We start from the raw sequence: 25,982 nt of genomic DNA, 5'->3' as shown, positions 1-25,982 counted from the left end.
CATCATTGCAACAATAATTGATTATCATAAAATCTCTGACTTGTACTTGGTCATGTCAGGTTTAAAAACTTTAGAATATCGAATAAATTTTGCAGGTGGTAGGACCTTGTGGCTACCACCATCTTGCTCGCTAATCCTGCCGTGAAGCAGCAGTGCTTGCACTGCTGTGTTTCGGCGTGGAGAGTAAGATAGCCGGTGAAATTACTGGCACTTGAGGTATCCCATCTTAGGCCTCTAGGTTGGCAACGCCAGGGGTATTGCAGATGTTTATGGGCGGTGGTGATCTCTTACCATCAGGAGACCCACTTGCTCGTTTGCCATCTAGTCGAATAAAAAAAACCCGAAGCCACGTTAAATCTCGAAATTAGATTTTTTATCATATACTACGAGTCACTCGTGTATTCGTATTAAATACTATAAGCGTGAGGGAGACGGCTACATAAGAAGTTCGAATTTCAGTATATGGCCAGAATAAAAACAAAAAAACTGGCCAAGAGAGTGTCAGACACGCCCAAAATAGGGTTCCGTAGCCATTCCGAAAAAAATAAGTAATATTTTTCTAAGTATTTCGTATTTTATACGGAATCTTCCAAGTTTAGGTATATTTTATACCTTAGGCTGCTATTTACTCTTAAACTACTAATAATTCTCAAGCAAACTTTAGATTTTAGAGGTGGGGGGGGGGGGACGCTCGATTTTCATAAAAAATTTCACTAAAGTTGAATATTTCGCAAACAAATCACTGAATCTAAAAGTCTTCTTAGCAAACCCCTAATGGTTTTAAAATACCATACCAAATGGGGTATCCAACGATACCCCACACTATAGGGTTGGATGAGAAAAAAAAAACACCCCCACTTTACGTCTATGGGAGGTAACCCTAAAAAAAGTTTTTTTAGAATTTTTAATTGTACCATTTTGTCGGCATAGTTTACATATATATCCGTGCAAAATTACAGCTTTCTAGCATTGATAGCCCCTGAGCAAAGCCGCGGACGGACAGACAGACAGACAGACAGATAGACATGGTGAAACTAATAATTAGGAATTAGGTATATACTTTAAATATATAAAGTGCTTGCTACTCTATCGTATTGTGTAACTGTAATGATAGATGTAATGTTTATTAGAAATAAATAAAAAAATAAACTATAAGGGTTCCGTTTTTGCCATTTTGGCTCCGGAACCCTAAAAACGCGCTGGTTGCTTGCAACTCTCCCGATGTCGTCAGTCCACCTATATTCTATTTGTTGTAACTTTTCTAAGATGATTCAAATGACACATGATGATTATGTAACGTTGCGAGGCGGTAACTATTTTTTTGTTTTTTCCAACAGAGATATAACGCTTGAAAAAAATGAAATCACATTAAAACTGCTGATTGTTCGAATATTTGAACTCAAATTTGCTAACAAATTGTTAAGTTACTGCGTAGGCACTGTATTATAATATTAACTTACTTTCTTTAATGAACGCCCTTACAATGTTGTGTCAATAGGCCACAATTGCTAGAGGTGGTAAATATAAAAGCTGTAAAATAAACGAACTTATTATTAATTTGCAAGATCGTTCGTCAGAGTCGGAAAGTGACACTCCAAGTGTTGAATAAATTATATTTTAAGGTTCAGTTCGATAGCGTAACGTTTAAACCAACAAATTATGCTATTGCCACTTTTAACACTAGGTACATGCAGAAGTATCGATAGTTTGCGTAACAGTAGGAGGGACTCTAGTTCCGTCAGTTTGGCAACTGTCATTTGAGTCATGTTAGAACGAATAGAATATAGTGGGAGGCCGCCAACGCTTCGCTTTCCGGTTCGTGGTCGCCACTCTAGAACCTTTCTCCTCCAATTATTAAGTATCCGTTCTTCGAGCGATGTGGCCCGCCCATTGCCCCTTCAACTTGCATATTCGTTGCAGCACTGAATACTAATAATTCTAAATTTACTATTAGTCAAAGATTACCGCATTTTATTTATAGGTACAAATCTAGTACTTACTTACATTGTTGAATGCGTAGTTTCTAAAATGATAACTTGTTTTATTATAGATAGACTCTACAGCCACGTTGTAATTATCTCTCATTGAGTTCATTAAGTTTTCTTATAAGCATGATAAGATCGTGCAATGAACTATATTGCGACTACAGCGCCGCCTGTAGTGCTAATTCTGAATATAGCTCTGTTTTGTTTCTGCAATAAATCGTGACCTTTAGGTACGACATCGTTTGTAGCAGAATTTTAGTACATTGTGCCTTAAGGGCGGTAAGGAGAGTCTATTAGAACTACTATATTTATTTATGATACAAGTGCGGAAAGTAGGCAATTCCCAACGAGTGGCGGAGAACTTGAAACACGAGCGAAGCGAGTGTTTTGAGCCGGCACGAGTTGGGAATTTCCTACTTTCGACACGTATATCATACAACGTTTTACAATGCATTAAGCGAGGAAAAAAATCGAGGCAGTGACTACATCATTTATTTGCCATACTCCTTTTACTACAGTAGCAGGCAGTAGATATACATACCGACATGCACGCCAAACCAAAATCGTTAGCGTACCTATACACTTTATTAAACCAACTTTCATAACAATCATTGACTCAGAAGATTAGAACAACTACAGCTACTAATGATAGGTAAAGGAGACTTTGTTTTAGTATCGTGATTTTTTATGATTAATTATTAGCCCTTGTTGCTTGACATTTTCAACACTTATATTGGCTAGTCCTTATGGAGGAGTGCACGCTCCTATAATGCTAAATATCAATGCAACCCGTGAATAAATCCCTGTAAAAGTAACATCAAGTATATGTATTATGTATCTAATCTACCAGCTTTTAACAAAAAGTTACCGTAAATCTGAGATTTTTTGGCTTTGGAACTGTAAATAAATCAAAACTGGTTCACTAATTCTAATAGATAAAAGCAAATAAATAAGAATAAGACATACCGGTAGATGTTATAATATCCAAGTGTGTAGAAGTAGATTATTCTATCAATTTACGATGTTTATTAACTTAGGTATGTATATTATAGTTCACGTATTTTGTTCAGCATTGAGTTTGTCACTGACAATTATGTGCTTCGTGGAGGACGTGAGGCGGCGTAAAGTCAGATATAAATTCATCATTTAAACTCTTCATTTTAATTTACTCATCAAAAATTAATTCACCGGACTGAACTCATGAACATTACTTTGGCGGGGTTTCATGACAGGCGCGAACGGGTAACCATGATTGGTTCGTGCTACGTCGTGCGCGCGCACTGGAAGCTCATTGGTTAACTTTCGAGTGCGCGCGCTTGACGTCGCACGGTCCGAATTGGACTCAAGAATTTATTCCCTTTTTTTTTCATAACTTTAGATGGAATTAAAATACGAGTTTACATGAAAAAAAAATTAACGTTCTCTTTTCTGTCGCGTTTAATCTGTATTATCTTATCAGTAAATATTCAGTTGGTTGCATCAAACGTTTTCTTATTTGTTCAAAGCCTAACTATAACGACTCTTTAAGACTTATTTTTTTAACAATAGTTTGGACATAATTTGGCAATTTAAAAAGTTACTTTACCGCACAAGTGCGGTAAGTAAAATCCATACAACTTTACTGCACACTTGTGGATGCGTGCGGGAATAACTAATTTTCTATGGATATGTTGACCCACGTCAAGAGGCACTTTCCGAGCACGTGTATTGTAAATATTTTTTCATAAATTGCCGATACCGCTGACTGCGCTCTTGGCAGTGCCAGTTCCACGCTGCCCTCCCCCCCCCCCTCAGCATGTGCCCGACGTGCGCGCGCCGCGCTCCTGCACGCCCACGCTATGCAGTATCAAACTCATTTACCGACCTTGGGCTTCATGACAGGAAAATTAGTACGGGCAATGACTCATTTACCGACCACGGGTTTCATGACAAGCACATTAAGGTCGAGGGTTTTATTCGGGGGGTTGCAACCAAGGTAGCTTGCATGTTACGACACTGTTTACGAGCAAGTGTGAAAAATATTTTTCATCACATTTGCTCGTAAACAGTGTCGTAACATGCAGGCAACCTTGTGTGCAACTTGCAACCCCCAAATAAAACCCTCGACCTTAATGTGCTTGTCATGCAACCCGTGGTCGGTAAATGAGTCATTACCCGTACTAATTTTCTTGTCATGAAGCCCAAGGTCGGTAAATGAGTCATTGTGAGGTATCGTTGTTTAGAACTCGTGGAGTAGATAAATAGGTACAGTAATTATGTTTTTTTTTTGGAAGGCAAAGGAATAAGAAGCCACCAAAATCAGCTTATTTCGCAAACTTTTGTACCGACCGACCGCCTAATTTTGTGCTCCAATGCGTAGCACAGAACGGTCATTTGGACGGATTAGATATATTCTGCATTCGGTACAGAACACACACTTAGAATTATTATTTTATGGCGACAATTACTAAACCTATTGCAGTGTTTGTGATTGTTGGCTTTGAATTACAGATAAGCCGAAAAGCGCTTGAGGAAATCGATTTTTTGTAAGTTGTATTTTAGCACCTTCAAAAACAATCCCTCTTAAAGATGTTAAAACTTATTTACAAGTATTTTGGACCATATATATTATTGACATAAGCAGATTATATGTAATTTGTGCTATTTGGTGAGATAGAAAAAAAGGCGTCATAACTTGAGATAATGCTTTTAGCTTTGATAAGCTCATAGAACGCTACATATAAAATATATCGTTAAAAGTTTAATGAAAATACATTCTTTAGTTTATAAAATAAATTCATTGATATTTATTTTACAACTTTGTTTATTGTAGAAGAAATTTGCATAAAAAAAATAAGCTTTTATTTGCTTTTCTATGAAATAAAATTAATCAAAAGTTTACAGTCCTCGCCATATAAACATCCAGTTGGCAGGTGTTATACCTATTTATCTTTCAATTATTCTTGTTTGTTTGTTTGTTTTTATCCTCTTGATCTTTCAACTCATTCTATCATATAGATAATGACTTGCCCTTCTGGTATAACACGTGAATTACGTGACGTGATTGACTGTGAAGTAGTCCTTGAGATTGTCTTTATAAAGATGAACTTACCACCTATTGCTTTGGAAATTGAATGCTGTTATTTTGAAGCGTTTTTAGCCTATGTAAGTATTGACATTACGGCTGTTTGGCTTCGTAAAACCGACATTGTAATTTAAGGAAAAGTTGAGATATGAAAAAACTTCTTAGTGATTTTTTTAAACGTTTTAAGTTAGATAGCGTTATTTGGCTTATACCATTAGATGCGAAATTTGTATAGCTATCGAAAGGAACAAAAAGAAATAAAAAAGGCGTAGGTATCTCAGACATAGCGCATTTCGGCTTAGCAGGGCAGTAGTGCGATTACAATTCCGTTGGTAAATTAAAGACCTAATAATAAGTACATCTTACAACGTAAATGATGACTACAATGTGATATTTTAGAATTCCGATGAGAATAGGTATTGTAAAATACCGGAATTTTAATTCAACTGCCAGATCTAATGGTTCACGTCGAACGCCGCGGTTAAAAGCTAGTATTACATAATTTGTTCTAATGAATGTATGAGTGTGATCCAAGAATTAGGTCGCATACTTAGTGTTAATTATTGAAGAGGCGACGTCGTGTCAAGCGTAGGTTCAAACATATACATACAAAATGGTAGTAGGTAACAAACATAATATAAAAAGTGAATTACATTTAGGGATGGGCCGAAATTCGTTTTACATTCAGTTTAACCAATTTCGGCAGCTTGGGCCGACCTTCGGCATTCGGCCAAAATTCGTTTTAAATGCCGGACATTCGGCACTAGAAAAAAGAATCTAATTGTACTACTTTGACTGAAATTAATAGAAAGTATGTCTGTCATATCAGTAAAATATGCACCAAAAATTAAATATACATAGCTACTTAGCACCTATTATTTTAATAAACCTCAAGATTACATTCGTAGCTTGAATTTAAAATAAAAAACCTTTTTGTTTCACAATTTTGACAAACTAAACATTGAGAAACATTAAGGGGCTGTTTCACCATCCATTGATTAGGGTTAACTGAGGGTTAAATATGATGTGATGCCGTCTCCAGTATTCGAACAAAACAAATAGAGACGGCATCACACATTTTAACCGTCAGTTAACACTAATCAATGGATGGTGAAACAGCTCCTCAGTATTTTTAACGGGTGTTTTCAAAAATAAAATTTAACAATCTATCTACTCTTATTTAAAATTTATTAGAGGCACGGCATTGAACCGAAAGTTGACTGTTTTTATTTTTACCGAATGTTCGGCCGAAGTTCGTATTTGGTTCAAACCACATCGACCTACCTCTAATTATATAAATATTTTTATTTAAAAGCATTACATAAACAATAGCTATATTTTAACAATAGTACAATAGTCCATATTCATAAAACTAACAAATATCGAACCACAGAATCAGTTGGTTTGATTTTAGATTAGAAACTGTTAGAAACCAAATAGTACAAATCTGTTTTATATCCTTACTTAAAATTGTAAATGCGAAAGTATGTCTCTTCACGCTTAAACTGCTGAACCGATTTAGATGAAATCTGACGACGTGTTCTACCGGCCCTAGAAGTAGGTTTACCTACGCACGTGATGTGTCAGATTTTGGTGCTGATAAGTGTACCAAGAAGAGATTTATCGAAATACCTACTGGATGTGGAATTAACCAGTTTTTTGTCACGGAAGCGAAGCCGCGGGCACAAGCTAGCTAAGCATACATATAATACGATACGAGACTCAAACAGCATTGACATAGTTCGAAAGACTAATCTAAGATACCCTGCGTTTCCTCAATTAGGTATGATAATCACGATCTGCGTGCTGCACGCACTTTTTCTGTCAAGTCTTAAGTTACGTAACGGATCAATGAGTTCCTGCCCTAACGTGGGTGGCGTTTTTTAAGGTTTGGTAGGTTTGTAGCTATGTATGCGATAAAGAAAGTTCTACTGCATGCAATGCTACAAAAGTACTTGGAAACGATAGGCACCTCCTCGGCCAACTACAGATACCGCCTGACGATTCACCCAAATGCGTTATCCAGCAGTATACTCATGCAGCGAAATCTAATTAAATGGTTCAAGAGAGCCGATCTACTGAAGGCAGCAAATCTGCTCTCTTGAGCCTTTTAATTGGATTTACCTGCAATTTAGTAAGGACTAAGAGGAGATGGAGCAATGGCTCTGCCTTGCCAAACTCCATCCTCTAGCAACCCACTTGATTATAGTCCAGAAGACTGAATGCAGGTTTTAATATAACAAAACCAGCCAAGTGCAAGTCGGACCGGTGCACCGAGGATTCCACACTTTGTTGGTATCTATGAAGATTCATAGATACCTACCAACAAAGTATGGAACCCTCGGTGCGCCGGTGAGGCGAGGAGATCGCATTTACCAGAGCCTCCTCAGCAAGATGCACGCAGTGTGGAGTCATTTTAGATGTCACTGACATAGGCGGACAGACAGAAATTACAAATGCATAACTAATTAATAATGTATAAGACGATAATACTTGACAAATTTCATACCTAGTTCTAGGTCAGCCAAAACTCAAAAGTACCCTATAAATTAAGATTCCCTTTAGGCATATGAACTAACTATAGGTATAGCGATATATGAGCTTGTCGCCAAGTAATCCTGAGCAGTGTCCTAACCACCACTCTTTTCAATTTCCAGAAAACGGTGTAACAGAGCCATGTCACGCGCAGCTCGAGTTCCGCGTCTACCTGGTGTCAGGAGCGACGGGCTCTCATACGAGGGAGGCGCGCGCGCTCCGTTTCTGGTTCAAGCCGCAGGCGACACCTAGTGAACGACCGTATGAAGCCCAGGCATTCTTCCGGGAACTGGTCAGCCCACAAGACTTTCCAAAAGGTAAGTAGATACTAAAGCTCTGTTGTCTGCCATTAGGGGTTATCCATAAATTACGTCATTCATCTTTCAGGCGGTTTGTGACAGGAATAAAATAATGCCATGTGCTAAAAATAGGTCAAATTTGGTGTGCGTGTGGTTGTCTTGGTTTTATGCATGGCTCCTTAGCAGCAGCTCGCGAAAAGTGACAGTTTTTGAATCCGAGTTAACTCATTAACTCGCTAGAGTCTGATAGCCTAATAGGGTTAACAATTTTAGCTCCTTTGATTTTAAAGGAGTCCAAGCCAGCCAAGCACCAGCAATTGGACCCGACTTTTGGCCGGAATTAAGATATGCCTCCCTACGCGTAAAGTCGGGATATTTATTTTTAAATTGAACCCATAGTATGGGTGTCATTGGATTGGTCTTTAAAAATATTATAAGGTTTCTCAAACCAGTTTTTAGATTTAGAGATCTGTTTGCAAAATATAAGCTAATTTTTGTTCGACAAGTGTTCCCCCTCTACAATCTAAACATATACAGAATAATAATAAATAAAAGGCACAAAGGCAAAAAAAACTCTCAGGTATTTCTTTTGTTTGGTTGCGATTGAATAGTGACTTAACAGATTGAATTCAATCATACAAAAACCATAATACTTTTCCCATGCTATAAATACTCTTAAAACGCTAAACGTTATTTTGCGGAGGTCCATTCAATATCAATGAACGTAAAGGAGACGAAATTAAAAATATTGTTGTTCACTTGAAAAACTTACAGCTCTACCTAACCGAGTATTTCTTTACAGCAGTAGGATTTATTATATAAGTCTGGTTTTTACGTTTCAGATTACGTGGGATTCATAAAAAAGATAATAAAACTGATGCAACACAAATATCTCCAACTGAAGATATTAGAAATAGAATTACGACAGGAGGGAAGTGGGACACCGCCACCTGGTTTGTATCTACATTTGAAACTAAAATTATAAATTATCTTTTTTTCATAGATATTGATTTCGAATATGATAATATCAGCAGTAGTTACATATTATGGGTCCTACCCTACATGTAAAGAAATGTCCATATTTAAAAAACACCTTACAAGTAGTGGTAAAATGTGGTCGAGTCTTTCCTAATTGAATATTGACAATGCTTGTCAGTCAAACATCTCTAATGGTCCATTTAGACAAAGGCACTAAAGTTGTGCCAGTAGCATTACATTACAGCGCTGAATCGGTCGCGATCGCTTGTAACTACTTGCTCTGCAGCCCCGCTATGTGAATTGCAATGCTACTGGCACAACTACTAGCTTCGTGTAATTGGTTCATAAATGTTAATTAGAACAAAGATTTAAGTACATACGTTTCTGAAACCAATTAATACATGGGGAAAAGCAATCAACATATGTACGTAGCAAATGGGGCGCTCTGTTTCTACTAATTGCTTTCTTTACAGACACAAGATCTTGGAATAGTAAATTAATTAGACCAGGGGTCATCAATCTTAATCTTAAGGCAATGACGTAAATAACGGGTCACTTTCAAAAAGCTTTTTATACCTTCTCTACGCCATAAGAGGAACCTACTCGTATATGTAAAATTTCAGCTTTCTAGGTCCTAGTTTTTAGATTGGACTGGACGTTGATGAGTCAGTCAGTCAGGATTAAGATATCAATGTTCGTCAAGTCAAGTCAAAGGCTGATTTTTCCAAATTCTTACGGGATAGGGAATTATTCCGCTGCAGCACGCTGCAGGAAAGGCTTAGCAAGGGAACAATTATAAATTAAATATTTAAGGCAATGTTTTATGTGCAACAACCTGAGAGCTACCTGCGCTTGCATTTGTACCTTGCAAAATAGCTGCAAACTTTTGTAACTGGTCTTTTTACCGCCACACACGTAAATTGTATGGACAAGATTGACAACAGTTAATGTGGCAAATTAAAAAGTGATCCACTACTTTGACGCTGACTATACCTACGCATTTTGCTAACTAATGGGTAATCATTTGTGGTTTTATCGCAGTGCGGTTTCTTGATGGAATATTAATTAGGATTGTAATTGTAATGCCTCTTTGGTGGCTGGATTATATATTCATTTTTTTCTGCTGCATAATAATATATTCATTGTATTTTTTATCTATCATACAGAATCAAATGGCGTTATTTCAAGTAAGACATATACTTACGTCTATAGTAATGGCTGTATGTATACAAATTATAATTTCTTATTTTGAGTGACTGCATGGCCTTATCTTGTAATTAATTATTGAAAAAAAAACTTACTTTTTCTTCACATAATACACATTTCTTTTAAGTATGAAGTAGGTAATTTAGGTACTTAGATGTTAATGATGATTTTATTTATGTAATGGTTGACTAAAAGCATCATGAATCAACTAGTGAAGTGTATGTACAGTGTAGGTCCTGATTAATCACAGGCCTTATTGTCTAACACACCTGTACTACAGGTAAAGTAGGACTAAATATGACAGTTTGGCGGCGAAATATATACATCAAAGAAACTTTTTTTATAACTATCTTGGCACTAGAAATGAGGATCTGCTGAGTCCTACCAAAATTTTAGGGTCCTAACCTCTTCCCAGAGGGTATGGGCAGGGGGGGACTTTTAAAAAAATGCAATTTACAAACTAGGCGAGTGAGGTGTCAATTGTGTAATTTTTTGCGCTGAATCGAATGAGTATATTCGAGAGAATATATTAAGGTTTTTGTTGAAAACATTGAACAATTTAGAACGAACAAGTATAGAACGGTGTACATGTCATATTTTGCCGCCAAAATATGCTATTTTTTTCCTATAGTATTGACTAAGTATTGGAATCAAAATCGTTGTCTCCACTTTTTTCTCACACGATGTAGGATGAAAGTAGAAAGAGATAAAGCATGCGGTCGCGAACGTCACCACGTTAGACAATACGGCCTCAGTTTCCTAACAAACCCAACCATTATAATAACTGTCCATTCCTCAGTAGCGTATATAATTTCATAACATCTACGAGTAATCATTCAACGTGCTTGTAGTTCAGTAGAAGTAGGTATAAAGATATATTTTCTTTTATTTGAAACAAATCAATTAAAACCGGCAAGTGCAAGTCGGTTTCGCCCACCGAGGGTTCCGTACAAATTTGTAGGTATTTATGAATATCCAGTTCAAATTTCATAGTTCTAGGTCCACGGAAAATACCCTACAAATTGGTGTCTTTTTTTTACCTTAACTTAGAAATTTGGTTTTAATTTCAACTCGATATCTCCACGTCTTCCCGAGATAAAGGGTCTTTACAGACCGACGGACAGCAAAGTGATCCTATACGGGTTCTGTTTTTCCTTTTGAGGTACGGAGCCATAATAAAAACTATTTAACAAAAAATTAAACCGCCGAAATAACTAAAAAGAAAAAAAAAAACATTTTTATTTACCTTAATGTGCCTTAATCTAGGTACCAGTTTGATGTCGGTACCTCAGCATGAACCAGGAGGAGTAATAAAAGCCCATCAGGTAGGCGACTAATAGGTCCACTTCTGCTGGCTAGTGCTGATGCACCGACTTCAAACTAGTACGGTCAAGGACGGTTCACAGTAAATTAATGGGGTCCGCTGTAACTTATATGCTATGATAATCAAGCTGAAACAAGAACTCAGTTGTAAACCTCACTACGAAACATTTTCTCTCATACGTTCTACGCCCATGTATGTATTGTATATGATTGGGAGATATTATCGAATCGTAGGTTATTAACAAAATTCTTCCACTCATCCTACACGCTAGACGATGGTATGCCAACTATAATTGCATGACTCGTCTGTTGATTTATTTCTAAAATCTATAGCCGTATATAATGCTTCGTATCATATTAAGATTGCATAACTTAGATATTAAATTTAAATATGTATTATAAGAATAATTATTTTATGCTTTTAGTGTATTTAAAATTCAACTACTTATTATGTTTTTCGGGGTAAAATGTAGCCTATGTTAACCAGAGATAATGCAGCTTTATCTTTATACATATTAGTAAACGTTAAAAACGATTTTAGTGGTTCCAAAGATTTCCCCCTGTATATAAGACCTACCTCTTTACCTATTTATTCCACATATTAGTATAAGGATATAATTTTGAAGTAGTGCTTAAATTTAAACACTAAGCCAAGAAGCAATTTTAACTTATTTTAAACATTTATCGTGATTCGTCAGCCTTTCACTACTGCACCTTGCTTGCAGAGTCTGTGACGTGAACTAATTAATGGCAAAGTCTGTAAAAACATGCTTATGTGATCATTTGAGACGGCACGGGGAATATTTTCAGTTTCAAAAACTATTCATATCGTAATAATAAATATCAAAAACCAAAAGCAAAGCAAAAAACCATAGCAAAAACCGTCCCAAACATAGACGCAACAATTGTTGTCTCGCTTGCACTCACAGGTTCTTAAAGTTCTGATAAACTTATGCATTCATTTGTAATGAGTATTGTAGCGAATATTATTACAGGTAAAAATTCACAAAATAAACAGGAGGGTTTTAGCGAGCATTCTAGCGTAACCAAGGTAATTTTGCTTCGAGCTCTTTGCCGAGCATCAGTCCGACATCAAAAATCATCCTGAATAATTTTTTTTTTGGCATTGTATATATCAGAGTAATCCGGAATACAGAAATTCTCCGAAAGTCACCGACATACTCGAAGAGAATGCAAGTTGCATTGGGCGGGCCACATCGAAGAACAGATAGCCATTGGGGGAGAAAATTCTCGAGTTGAAAATTCTCGAGACGAAGCGTTGGCATGTCTTCCACTAGAATCTAGTGGAATTACTAGATGGACTGACGACATCGTTAGAGTTGCGGGCTACCGGTGAATGCAAGTGGCGAGTTGTCGTTAATTGTGGCGTCCTAAGGGCCTTTGTTCGGCAGTGGACGTCTTCCGGCTGATGATGATGATGATGATGATAATGATGGGTGTAGTGATTTCTGATGATCCTAGACTACCATTTAGTGTAGGAAAAGCTGATTGATGTTTTTGGTCAAAATGTTGGGTTCTCTCAGTTCCGTCTTTAGTGATCAGATTTTGCGATGTCTCTCCTTACATTTTGAATTTCTAACCATCTCAACACAGTTTCTGAACGTAGCAGTCTCTGTACCTGTACTTATACTAGTGTCACATCTTATTAGCACATTTCAGATGTTGTAGCGGAATTAAGTTATTAATAAGTGTTTCTGTTTGCAGTTTTCATAGAAGACAATGTGGCGAACCAAACGCCTGTGATATCGGAACAGAGAGTGCTGGATATGATTGAGAACGCGTATCCAAACCCGTTGACCGTTGATGACTTTATTACGTAAGTTGCAAAGAGTTATATTATCCAGGTACCCCTTGGTCCAGAAACTGGGTCTGGGAAGAAGTCACATTTTTTTAAAGATTGGGTACCTACTCTGCGCTTGTTTTGTCATATACACACAGCTTGCGAGGTTTATTCAGAAGTTAACGCATAATACGTTGGTAGCATACTCGACGCTTATAATCAAGAGATGCGGGTTCGAATCCCGTCCAGCCCTTGAAATGATTTTCGTTTTAAAAAAATAGATTTCTTTAAGCAAACGTTATGCTAATAAAAAAGGTTCAATCAACGTTTTCTTCTTTATTGGTCTGTCCCGTTGTCCGAGAGGCAACCATGAAAGAATTTCTTAAAAATACTGTTATAATTATAATATAGGTACCTAAGCTTAATGTGCTTAGGAGATAGTCCATACAATAATTAGCTTGTAACTACTACAAAAATGACCACAGATGATGATAAATTTTAACCGCAGAAAACATTCGCACATGAAATTAAAAAACTGTCGTAACTCAAAAAATTGGGGCTTTTGTGTTATATATAAAGAAAAATGGAGAAAAAAATGCTCGATTACTCTGTATTACTTAACATAAAAGCCCCAAAATTTTGATTTTATGTGACAGTTTTTGATTTTATGTGCGTTAGAAACTCATAGTTTTAAAGAGTTTTCCAGGGGACAGGGGACCATGGCAACAAGATACAAGACAAAGTTGATCGACTCGAAAATAAATAATATTAGAATTTCAGATAATCTAACCTGGTTATCTGTGCCTCACGTACTAGTTAATGCTATAATTTCGCACATTGATATCCTTTAAGTAGCTAATAGTTTATTATATTTTGCAGTAGCGGAAAATGGTCGAAGGCAGAAGTAAAAGATGCACTAGAAGCATTGGAAGAAAAAGGTCTTACCCGGGCCATGTCGGAGGGACTTTACATACGCCAGCATAGTGTTGATACACAGGTGAAACTTTAGTTTATTCAACATAATACACTAACAGTTTGAATGCATTTTTAACCGACTTAAAAAAGGAGTCTATCTATTCGGATAATGTGTGTTTTTGGTATCATTTCATTTCGCCAAATTTTTCACTCAATGAGTTATGGAGAGAGCTATGATTAGAGTTTCTTTGCGCGATAGAATCGAGAATACGGAAATTCGCCGGAGAATTAAAGTCACATGGCACGAAGAATATGCAAGTTGACATGGCGATGGACAGGCCACATTGCTTGAAGAACAAATAGCCGTTTGGGGAGAAAAGTACTCTAGTGACGAACACGAAGCAGAAGTTGAAGCGTTCGCAGGCCTCCGTGGATCCAAGTGGCGAGTTGTCGTTCATCGTGGTATTCTAAGGGGGAGGCCTTTGTTCGGCAGTGGCCGTCTTCCGGCTGATGATGATAATGATGTTGACACCTATTACTTTTCCAACCATAATCAACTAGGGTAAATCGTCAATTACTGACCAGAATTCATTTTTAGTATAAGGTGGCCAGTTATTGAACGGTGGCCAGTAATTGACGATTTACCCTATACTCGGAACACTTTTAAAACCCTTACTGGCTTATAATATCATGCTATCGTCCCAGGTGGTGAAACAAATGCCTACGCTGTGTTCGTCGCGGCAACCCAGTATAGCGGTCATAACGGCTCTGTACTGCGAGAAACAAGCCGTTGACGCAATGATGGACAACCAGGAGACGTTCGTGCGATATACTACGGTCGGTGAGTACCTTTTCCAATCATTACCGTATTATACACTTTACCTTACCTTGCGTTCTTTTTATTACTTGTAAGGTTACCTGCATTAATATCTGCCGCAGTGGAGCGTGCAAAAATATCTCACACGTCCTACCACCTGCCCGAGAAATATCAGATACTAGCCGTTACCCGTGACTCCATCCGCGTAGAATTCGGTTCCTGCTATCCCGGGGGAACTATGCAATTTTCCGGAATTAAAAGATTAAAACTATCCTATTTCCTTCCCCGGGACTCAAACTATCTGTATACCGAATTTAATCTAAATCGGTTCAGCGGTTTAGACATGATAAAGTAACAAACAAACAGACACAAACTCGCATTTATAATATTAGTGGGATTTATGCACGCTTTGTTGTGTCCATTGTTGCTGGTTACTGTACAGTCGAGTTCATAAACTTGTGAGATAAATAACAATCAAAAATATCTAAACACCCTTCTATGCCGTTAACAATAGTCGTTTTCGTATATTTTTGATAACATTTTTGCCCACATGTTTCGACTGTACCTATATTGAGATTCGGATTTTCTCTCGTATACGTTTGTGGTTAAATTAATTAAATTGTAATGGCCATAAACGTCGCGACTTGACGTAATAATAGAATGTTATTTTTATTTAATGATTAATACAATATTGTTTTACTAATATTAGTTTTATTACACTGTTCATATTTAATTAATATTTGAACAACAAGAATCAAAGATGATTTGTCTTTATTGACGTAGCCGTACGGGAAATAACCCGTCATGAATATATATATTCCCAGAAAATCTAGTTACATAGAACAACAGCTCTGGAATTGGCTTTTTGTGGCCACTTAGGTGCTATTACTACGTCAGAGAAAGAAATAAAGAGCATATTAGGAGAGAAATTCCAAGAAGTGTTGCGTTGCGTTACACCGTAATTATCCCACACCGGAACCTCATTATCAATATTTTTAACGTATCCACTGTGATGGCAAGTATAGCTAACTCGTGTCGACTAAGTAACTGCGAGGTGTTGCATTCTAATACATACCTGACTCAGGCTTATCTCACTCTCCCGGTAACTAAAACTCTCTTGCGACGCCACTGCTTGTGCTAAAAAACACTGGTTCAGGTTCGGCATTAGTCCCACCGCCGGCGAGTAGCGAGAATAGTGTTTTTAGGATATTTTTTTTATGGGTTTTGTAGTCGAGCGACAACTTTTTCTAATAAACACTCTTCTCGCTACAGTCGACGGTTGAACTTGTGCCTTAACGGAAAGTTGTCTAGGAAACCCAAAAAGTATTGTGTACTATTGTAAAAGTATAAAGTGTTAAAGTAATAGTAAAGTGTAGTGTGTGTAAAGTATTGTGTACTTTTCCTGAAAACGTTTCATCCCAGCCTATATATGTCCCACTGCTGGGCACAGGCCTCCTCTCAGAACAAGAGGGCTTGGGCGATAGTTCCCACGCGGGCCCAGTGCGGATTGGGAACTTCACACGCATCATTAAATTGCTTCGCAGGTTTGTGCAGGTTTCCTCACGATGTTTTTCTTCACCGCAAAGCTCGTGGTAAATTTCAAATGTAATTCCGCACATGAATTTCGAAAAACTCGGAGGTGCAAGCCAGGGTTTGAATCCACGACCCTCTGCTTGAGAGGCGATAGGTCAAACCACTAGGCCACCACGGCTTTATAATTCGTATTTAATGAGAATAAATAATAAATTACTTAAACAAAATCACGTCTTTCCTGCTCCTTCGTGTTACGGGAAAAAAACATTTGTGAGGATATAACTCCGAGGTTACTAAAGAAACAATAGTTGCTTAGCCTTGCCTGTTTGTATTTATGCAGCAGTTAGCTGTAAAGTTATTCAATAGGTACAAATACAATACAATACAAAGACTCTTTATTGTACACCAGACATAGTAAACGATACAGAAAACAAATTATTAAAATTACAAGGTGAGCAATAGGTATTATTTCATTCATAAATATTATTGTGAATGAGATAAAACATATTTACGTCAATGTGATATAATATTATGCACTATTCCTGTAGTATTCCCCGAAGGGAATATAGACTGTAAATAATGAAGTTCCTAGAGATGTTATTAATTATTAGTTGTACATAATAACATAAGGATGTTCTAACTTTTAGTAATATGGAATAAATCCTCTAGCCTACAAACGGATGTTTGCAAGAAATAATCTGAACATGCAGGTGTACCGGTTTTCAGATTCTACTGCTTTTTACTTTTATACCATCAATAGATAGATATAGCATAGTAGGCAAAAAATCCATGATATCAAATATCACAAATATTAAAATAATAATAATAATCATATTAAAAAAAACACTGCCTTAAAAACTTTAAATAAATATTAAAAAGGAAAAACGTAATCTAGTATCTAGAACTCTACTAAGTTTGAGTAATCTAACAGTCAGGATCCATTCAAAATCGTCATCAACTCAAACATTGCCGTCAAGTTCCTGTAAGTTTTATACAGGATGTCTCTGATCATGGGGCTTTAAATTCAACTGATTCTACTCACGAAACTCAGCTACTTTTGTATTGTATGTAATATTTTCAAAAAACCTAAATTTAGATCAATTATTGATCCTCCAAGTTTAATTGTAAAATCAGTGCATCGGACATGTGACATGGCGGTGTTATCGCTGTCTCTTGGTACGGGGGCCTTGAAATAATTTTTGACATTTATATTTGACATCTCTAAATTAAATTATTCAATGTGCCGTCAATTTAGTATTGTATCGCATACATTGAAAATTACATTTAATTTGTATGAACAAAAATGAAATTAACAGTGGTCATATTTTTAACAAACGATTTAAATTAAATTTTAGTTTCACAGTACAAGGTCTGATTCTTCTTTCCGTGGGTATGTAATTTAGGAGGCTTCATATTTCTCTAAATCAAGACATATGAAGAAAAAAAAATTAGGTTTGTTATTTTTATTATTTTCTTACCAGTCATTTACAAATACATTTTATTCTGATGTTTGTTTTGCAACTTTGCGTAATTAGCTTCAACTTAAATAGCTTGAGAATAACCTTGACCATCTTTTTATATTGTGTTGTGATTAGGTAGGTAATTATTGTTTTTAGACTAGATAATGCATATAATAAAGATAATACTTGTAGACATTTTACATCCTTTATTCTTTGTAAACAGCACTCATAGTTTTATCAGCGGATATGACCGATTGTTGAAATAAAAGGTGCAACATCTGATAATAAGTGTTAAGTGTGCACGAACACGTTATGAATATTACAATTTTATAATAAAATCGACGGCCCCTACGTAAATGATCGATACTTTTACAAAGCGTGTAATGTAATGTATTAATAACCCTTTTATCAAGCCTTTAACAAAAGCGAATTTAAATTAGATCAAGTGATTTTCGAACATGAAACTGAAACGTACGTACGTAACGTAACGTAACGTAACGTACCGTGACTCACCCATACTTAATGAAATAAACTGGATAATTCACGTCTTTAATCCAGTTTAGTTCGACATGTTCGGCATGAATTAGCCCGCAACATGTTGAGCTAAACTCGATTAAAGACGTGATCCGGTTTATTTCACTTCAAGATATTTTCGTTACATTTTATTTAATGTATGTACCTACATCGCATCGCTTCATGAACTGTTTTCTAATAAAATTGTCATAGTAGCCATAAAACAATAAATTACTCGCTTATTTTATCAATTAATATTGAACTTTTTGTCATGCTCATAGCTTGACATGTCAATAAACGGAAATTAACTCCACTACGTATAAAACGGCGGGATTCAAACTAACACTTACACAAACTAATAATAAACAGACAACAGTTACAATATCGATACTAAATTATACATTTTAAATAAAGACAAATACTGTTATGTACAACCTACAAACCACAATCAACATGAATTGTGTCGATACAATACTATCAGAAGTGATTAAGGCGAGAATAAACTAAACATATAAATCGAATTTGTAATCTTTCTTTAAATATGAATAGCTTTCGCGCTCTGGGGAATGCATTGTATTTTAATGTTTTTTAAACCACATAAAGTCGCTCACTCAAAGTCAGCCCATATTTTTTTTTTAAATTAACCTTAAAAATCTCCAGCAACTTATTTGTAATTAAATTATCGCACGAAATGGCTCCATAAAGGTTCGAAAATTATAATTAATAGTACAAATACGACTCTTAGACGACTAGTAACCTTTGCATTATTATGATATCGTACATTGTTTTCTAAATGTGCATAAAACTGTGCATAATAATTAAGTTAAAGATATAAGTTGACGAGAATGCAGAATTCGCAATTAGACGGCCAGTTTGCCTTTGACAGCTATAGCCTTCGTCCCTTGCATTGACATGTTTCATTGTGACTTATACTATATGCCTTATAAATCAAAAAGAGCGTTTTAAATCCTTGATTTGTATGTTATTTAATATAATTCAAATTATGTTAAACGAAAAACGAAAGTAACCGTTTCTGCAGGGCTAGGTACTACGAAACTCGAAACTTGAAGTTCGTATCGTACCGTCCCTCTCGTTCTTGTATTAAATAGTATAAGTGTCAGAGGGACCGCACGACACGAACTTCGAGTTTCGAGTTTCGTAGTAGCCCTGCTGACCACACCAAATGGTGTCATCTACTGTAAACTGACCACCCGATTTTGCATACGACCGCCAACTTACATGTTTAATCACACCATCTTATTTATAAACACATGTTTTAAGTGTTTATATTAACATTCGTTAATTTGTCTCGTTGACATTTAGCTTTGCCCATTGAGCATATAATCTTCCATTTTGATTTAGCAGGTTGGTATTTTTTTATAAATAAGGGGTTAATCCTTATTATTTATTACGCAAACTGGAAAGCTAGACCATTGACATTAGCATCACCCCGTAATTCCAAGAAGCTGATTTGGTCAAATTGGTGTTTCAGAATAAATTCTTCTAAAATAGAATTTTTCACAAATATCGACAGTGTGTCCCCTCTATTGCCTGTTTCAAATTTAAAAGTAATCTCGAATGTTGAACCTGCAAAGAACATTAAAATATTATAAATTATTGTAGGTACGTACTTATTTTTAAATCCAACAAAAAAGGGTCGAAATATGGAAGATGGTTATTAGTCAGACTGACATCACCAAATGTGAAACTTTTCCATGGGCATTGTCATCAATAGTGCTAAATATGGTGACAAGGAAATAAAATCTTATCATGCCATACCTCTATTATAAGGCTGGCCAATAGATTTTATGAATCTGAGGCGGCGACAGGCCACTATTTTAAGGGGTACCTAACGACTAAAGTTATACACAAAGAAGAGAGGCTAGCCGACCAACGCGTTGGCGGGCAAATTAAAATGCTTTCGCAGGCCACGGTGGCCTGCAGGACTGATGAGTTTGGCCAATCTTGCTCTATATTCATTGCTATTCTATCATCATTTCAATTTAACAATTATCATAGACTTTATAGTTGATGACTAAAAAAAAAAACGACCAAATGTGAGTCCGACTTTTAGATAAAAAAATCGAAGTTAGCTTCAACTGGTTAGCTATAAAACCCGATAAACAGACGGATGGATGGATGGATGGAAAAACACGTGAGTAACAGCAATAGGGCTCCATTTTGACCGTTCGGATACGGAAACCTAACATACTAACTTGTAAAAAAGAATAAGATTAATAATGTAAAGTTGTGCCCACTCTAAATAAATATTCTTCAAATAGCTTGAACTTTGATTTTATTTACTTTTGATAATATACTTCAAATAACATATTTTTAAGATAATAACCTGAGACGAAGACCTGTCTCTTTCTCAAACGCTTTTCTATATGCAGCAAGTATGGCGGTACTGGCGTGTGACGTCACATGCCAGTATGTCTTTCTCTGTCTTATCTTGAATTTCAAACCCTCATAACTTTGTTATTTGTAAAGGTAGCTTAATTTTTTTTTCTATTCGATAACAGGCATTATGTACTTTTAATTTATAAAACATATACAAAATAGTCAAATACCGTATTGGACAACTTTTTTCCTTTTTTCCTTGCCAAAATGCATAAAGTAAAAAAAAGGTTGATGGATTTTTTACTTAATTTTCTATTTATAGTATATTTCCATTGGATTTTATCGAAGGAAAAAATATTATGCGTAATTGGACACTAAATAAGAAATACTCCGTTTTGAATTAACGTTGTTTATTATATATAAAAAAATACTTTAACAAAAATAACTTTGTGGTTTACAAATGTAAATTAAACAGTCAAAATCAACAAACGTTTATATTTATTACGCTAAAACATAGCCAAAAGAGATCAAATTAACACAACAAATCTTAAAAAAGTAGTTTTTTTTTCAGTCTCAAATTTCAAGGTAAAGTTTAGTAAAAAGTTGGTACAATCACTATATATTTTCGAAAAAGGACCTTATCGTCGGTGGTAAAATATTTAGTGATATGAAGTGATATCATTTGAAAACGACTAATAACTTACGATTAATTTTAATAGTCTTAATTTAAGAACACTGTAGTATTAAAACTCTTACCAAAAACCTATAATTTTGTCTCAACAAACACTAACAGCCTTATTCATAAAAAATCCTTAATTGAGGTTTGATCGGTCTGTTACTTAGCAGACTGATTAAGCTTGTTAGACGGTTGTCAAGAAGTATGATTCATAAACGCTTGCTAGCAGTCTGCTAGTTGTTGAGCTGCTGATAGACGGATTGGACGCGTTATGTTGGCCACCTTGACAAATCAAAGACAAAAAATGGCCTAATCGATAATTAAAAAAAAAAAATTGACAGCAGTGACAGCAAATTTCCAGGAAAAAAAATAAAAAGCGAGATGTTTGTTTTCCTGCCATTTCCGATCCGCATGTTTATGTTGTGCAAAAAGCCATAATTATGTTAATCATCCTTATTATTTTTTTTTCATATTTATTGTTAATTTATTGTTGCTAATTAAGAGGATATTTAAATACAAATTCTTGAAAATAAATTTTCCTGTTTTTTTTTAATCTGCGTAGCCCTGCCTTCACTATAAATATCTTCGGTACCTATGGTTTTTTGCTCTAGTCAAAGTCAGCTGTTCAAACTTGTGGCGGCCATTTTGTGACTTAGCAGAGAGATAAAGCAGGGTCTACGGTCCTCTAACTTTAGCAGAGCCTTGATCGACTGATTAGCGCTAACAGACGTTTATGAATCATGTTTTTTAGCATCGGGCCTTCAAGGAGGCTCTAACTTTTTATGAATAAGGCTGTTAATGATTATGGTATTTGAAAAGGTACCTTATTGTCGGACGTAAAATGTTTAGTGACATAGTTAAGAATAAAATAAAAATGCTTTTGATTTGTAGTTGTAACTATTAGTCGTTATTATTATTATTATTATAAATCAACTTCTAAAGACACAAATTGGCGTAACTCGTCAATAAGGGCCTTATCACACTAGCGATTTGCGGGAGAGTTGAAAGCGAGGCGAGCGCGCAGTGAATTCGCTGCGAGGAAACTAGAACCGACAACAAGGTACCTTTTCCCAGATAACGCCGCATTTATTATTCTAACTTTTAATTAAGTATATTTGGACTTAGACCATTCAGTTATCTAATCCATATTAATAACGCATATACATGACAAAATAAATGTCTGTCTGTTACCTCTTCACGCTTAAAGCGCTGTACCAATTGCGATAAAATTTGGTATGCTTGGTTTTGGTATTTAAGACCCTGGGAAAGACATGGGATAATTTTATCCTGAAAAATTGCATAGTTCCCGCGTGATAGCTGAACAAATTCTTGGTAGACAAAGTCGCGGGCAAAAGCTAGTGTTATATAATATTACCTACCTGTCATCAAACTTGCAACATCGTGGTTCATGTAAGTTCCGTTTATCACCTCTGTCTGGCCATTGTCTATCATTCTAAGTATGATGCCATTTGTACTATTGGATGGTGAAGGGAAATTGGCTTCCAGTTGGCAGGCAATATTGTTATAATCTGGACTAGTATATCCAGTTAACAAATTCACTGTGAACCTGAAAGTAATACAGTTTGGTATGTTACTTTGGTAAATAAAATGAATATCACAGGACACAACGCCAATACGGTATTTGACAACTCCTTATTTTGCCATATCTTAATATTAATATGAAAATATAGATAAACAGATAGTGTTTAGCGATAAGAAAATTGAAATCGGTTGAAAATTAGATTTAGTGTTTTTTGAAAAATCTATATACCTGTCTCTTTCTCAAACGCTTTTCTCTATGCAGCAAGTATGGCGTTACTGGCGTGCGACGTCACATGCCAGTATGTCTTTCTTTGTCTAATCTTGAATTTCAAACCTTTATAACTTTGTTATTTGTAAAGATAGCTTCAAAATTGTTTGTCTGTTCGATAACAGGCATTGTGTAGTTTTAATTTATAAAACATATACAAAATAGTCAAATACCGTATTGATGTAGTCCCAAAGTACTTGCAAACAAAGCTTGTGTTATGGTTACCGGGCAAGGGATAAACATACTAAAATAGTATGTATTTTATTTAAATACCTAAGTACATATGAAACACCAAATACTCAAGAGCAAAAATTTGTAAATATTATACAATTATCTGCCCAGACCAGGACCTCAAGTTTCATTGTCAGATTTTGTAACCACTGGGCTATCCGGTTGTTAAGGTCAAAGCCAAACAATTATAGAGAAGTACTAAAGAATTTTCTATATCATTGCTGTCAAATAAGTAAGATCAAAAACTCATTAGTACTAAACTATACCAAAAGAAAATAAAGGCCACTTTGTTTCATCAGTAAAATTAAATCAAAGATATGTTTGCATTTTTATTTTTATATGACATTTAATTGAATGAAAAGTATTTGTATTGATTTATTTTTTTATGTAGTGTATTATGTATTTTTATTTTTTTAGACATTAAATTTTATGTTTTCATTTTACTAATGAAACTTGGTGGCCCCTTTTCTTTTGGGTGGTATTTATAAATTTCATTCATAATTTTATAGAATTAAAAAAAGAAATTTAAATTCCAATACAAATTTTAATAACCAAAAAATAATTAATGTGATTGTATCCAAAATTAATGTAAGTAAACAAGTATTTTGTGTGCAATTGAAACATATTTTTTTTGTAAATAATATGAAATTTTTATCAAATTAAGGTATTTATTAATAAAAGTAAAAAAATAAAAATACCTTTCTGGGTTATTGAAGGTTCCAGAGACAGTAATACTGTCTCCGTCGTTGACCGCTCGCGGTAGGACGAACATGTTTCTCTCTCCCGTCCTCAACGGAACTCTCTGACTGTCCCCATTCAACTGAGTGCCATAACTGACTTCGTTATCCCCGCCGTCCCGTAAAGCGCCACTTCTAAATCAATAAGTAACAAAGTGTTAAAGGCAAAATTTGGATAAATGTGTTTACCGGTCATTGGGTTAACACTCTGTTCATATAACCGCAACAATTTTATTAGATAATAGACTGCAATTTGGAGGAAAAGGATAATCGCACTTTAGAGAACTAACCTAACACTTGATGAAAGTTTTACATGTTCTCGCCCGAATCCGATGTTTTTAGAAGTGACTACTTAAACATCAAAATTTTATCAAAAGTATTATTGCAGTTGTGAAGAAAATCCACGATTTCTTTTACTAACTTTTACACAAACACTCACTAGAACTTACTGCTTATCTTAACCTTGAAACACATTATTTTGACGTTACGCTACGCATTGTTGGTTGACATTGACACTTAGCAAACGTCCGAAAATGAGGATGAGTAGTTCCACGGGGAAACCCTAATAACAAAATACACCACATCTACATATGTAGGTAACTTAGTTAACATTTAGAATCAAATCATACCCCGTCACACAATCCCAGCATGCTTTCAACATCTTCGTTCACTTGTGTGCACTAAACTGCGTGTTCTTTTTACTACACGATACTAAACCGCTAAATGTTCACAGAACAACCGTAAAGTGCTTAAAATTTCAAGACTAAAAATGGTTTCAATTAGGAAGATGACGTAATGATGAAAATAAACAGAACAGACCGTTGTTAACAGCTCACGTCATCTTGTACGCAGTCGTGCTACGAGATTTCTTAGCACTTATCACTCCTACACGGTCACTCGGCTAGAATCTTAACTTCACTCTGTAGTAAGTCTACGTCGTTGATAAAACTCAGTCAGACTCCGACGCATTACTTCTGTGTACGTAAACGCACACCTTTACACTACACCTGGTCATTGGTGGCAAACTCCACGGCTATTCTTATTCCACAGCCTTCGACTCGACATGGAAACAAACTTTTATTTGCGACGCTACAAGGCCGCGTCGCTCTATTCGGCTTTTTAATAGAGCTTGGATTATAATAATTTATTTTATTTCGAAGTTTACGAGCACTGGCGCGTTTGAAACGTCGGTTTATGGTTGCCGTGTGATGTGGGAGTAAGATAAATGGGGTATGCGCGGCTGCTTCTAATCATATAGGTAGGTTGACGATATGCATGTGAGAGAGATGAACGAATGATCCGAGACGATGTACCGTAAACGTTTTTGAATGTGTGCGATCAGTATTAGTTCAGGTGCTTCATGTGTGAGTTACATTCCAAAGCACACTAACATTTTCTCCGAAGTGTGGAACCGATCTACGGGAACTTTAACAGCTTTATCGAACACCCGCCCACCATTATTTTATATAAATATTTTGTTGCTAATACTAATCCATACTTCCATCCATACTATCCATACTATCCATACTTAATATTATAAATGCGAAAGTAACTCTGTCTGTCTGTCTGTCTGTCTGTTACGCTTTCACGCCTAAACCGCTGAACCGATTTTAATGAAATTTGGTACAGAGATAAAATAGACCCTGGGAAAGAACATAGGCTATTTTTTATCGCGAAAAAGAGGCTTTCAGGGGTTGAAATAGAGGATGAAAGTTTATATGGTGGAAGTTCGTAGCTATCGAAGATAAAACCATGAAAC

The 25,982-nt window shown here is 35.8% G+C and overlaps 2 protein-coding genes across 5 annotated transcripts in view; one reads left to right on the top strand and one right to left on the bottom strand.

Moving 5' to 3' along the window:
- LOC141427542 (uncharacterized) overlaps positions 1 to 25,982 on the top strand; it is a 60,474-nt gene that overhangs the window by 3,774 nt on the left and 30,718 nt on the right. For 2 of the 4 annotated variants that reach the window (XM_074087079.1, XM_074087080.1), the window contains exons 3-8: positions 7,707 to 7,901; positions 8,726 to 8,836; positions 10,028 to 10,081; positions 13,116 to 13,227; positions 14,071 to 14,188; positions 14,812 to 14,947. In XM_074087079.1, the coding sequence (XP_073943180.1) occupies positions 7,707 to 7,901; positions 8,726 to 8,836; positions 10,028 to 10,081; positions 13,116 to 13,227; positions 14,071 to 14,188; positions 14,812 to 14,947 (726 nt within the window). The remainder of the gene's footprint in view (positions 1 to 7,706; positions 7,902 to 8,725; positions 8,837 to 10,027; positions 10,082 to 13,115; positions 13,228 to 14,070; positions 14,189 to 14,811; positions 14,948 to 25,982) is intronic. The other 2 variants (XM_074087081.1, XM_074087082.1) reach the window with 2 other exon arrangements.
- LOC141427543 (uncharacterized) lies at positions 17,905 to 25,036 on the bottom strand. The gene is made up of 4 exons (XM_074087083.1): positions 24,853 to 25,036; positions 24,185 to 24,358; positions 22,825 to 23,012; positions 17,905 to 20,016 (listed from the first exon to the last, which is right to left on the bottom strand). The coding sequence occupies exons 1-4, from the start codon at positions 24,882 to 24,884 to the stop codon at positions 19,838 to 19,840; spliced, it is 573 nt and encodes a 190-aa protein (XP_073943184.1). The 5' UTR covers positions 24,885 to 25,036; the 3' UTR covers positions 17,905 to 19,837.

The sequence above is a fragment of the Choristoneura fumiferana genome, chromosome 4, assembly GCF_025370935.1.
Source record: "Choristoneura fumiferana chromosome 4, NRCan_CFum_1, whole genome shotgun sequence".
In the NCBI taxonomy this organism is placed as follows: Eukaryota; Metazoa; Arthropoda; class Insecta; order Lepidoptera; family Tortricidae; genus Choristoneura; species Choristoneura fumiferana.
This window is presented reverse-complemented; position numbering and strand designations above follow the sequence as displayed.

Bases quoted from the DNA above. Each gene is read 5' to 3' on its own strand.
- LOC141427543 (XM_074087083.1), bottom strand. From the start codon at position 24,884: ATGTTGAAAGCATGCTGGGATTGTGTGACGGG. The intron at 24,359-24,852 runs GTATGATTTGAT...TTATTGATTTAG, and splicing joins TGCTGGGATTGTGTGACGGG to AAGTGGCGCTTTACGGGACG. The intron at 23,013-24,184 runs GTATTTTTATTT...TATTACTTTCAG, and splicing joins ACCTTCAATAACCCAGAAAG to GTTCACAGTGAATTTGTTAA.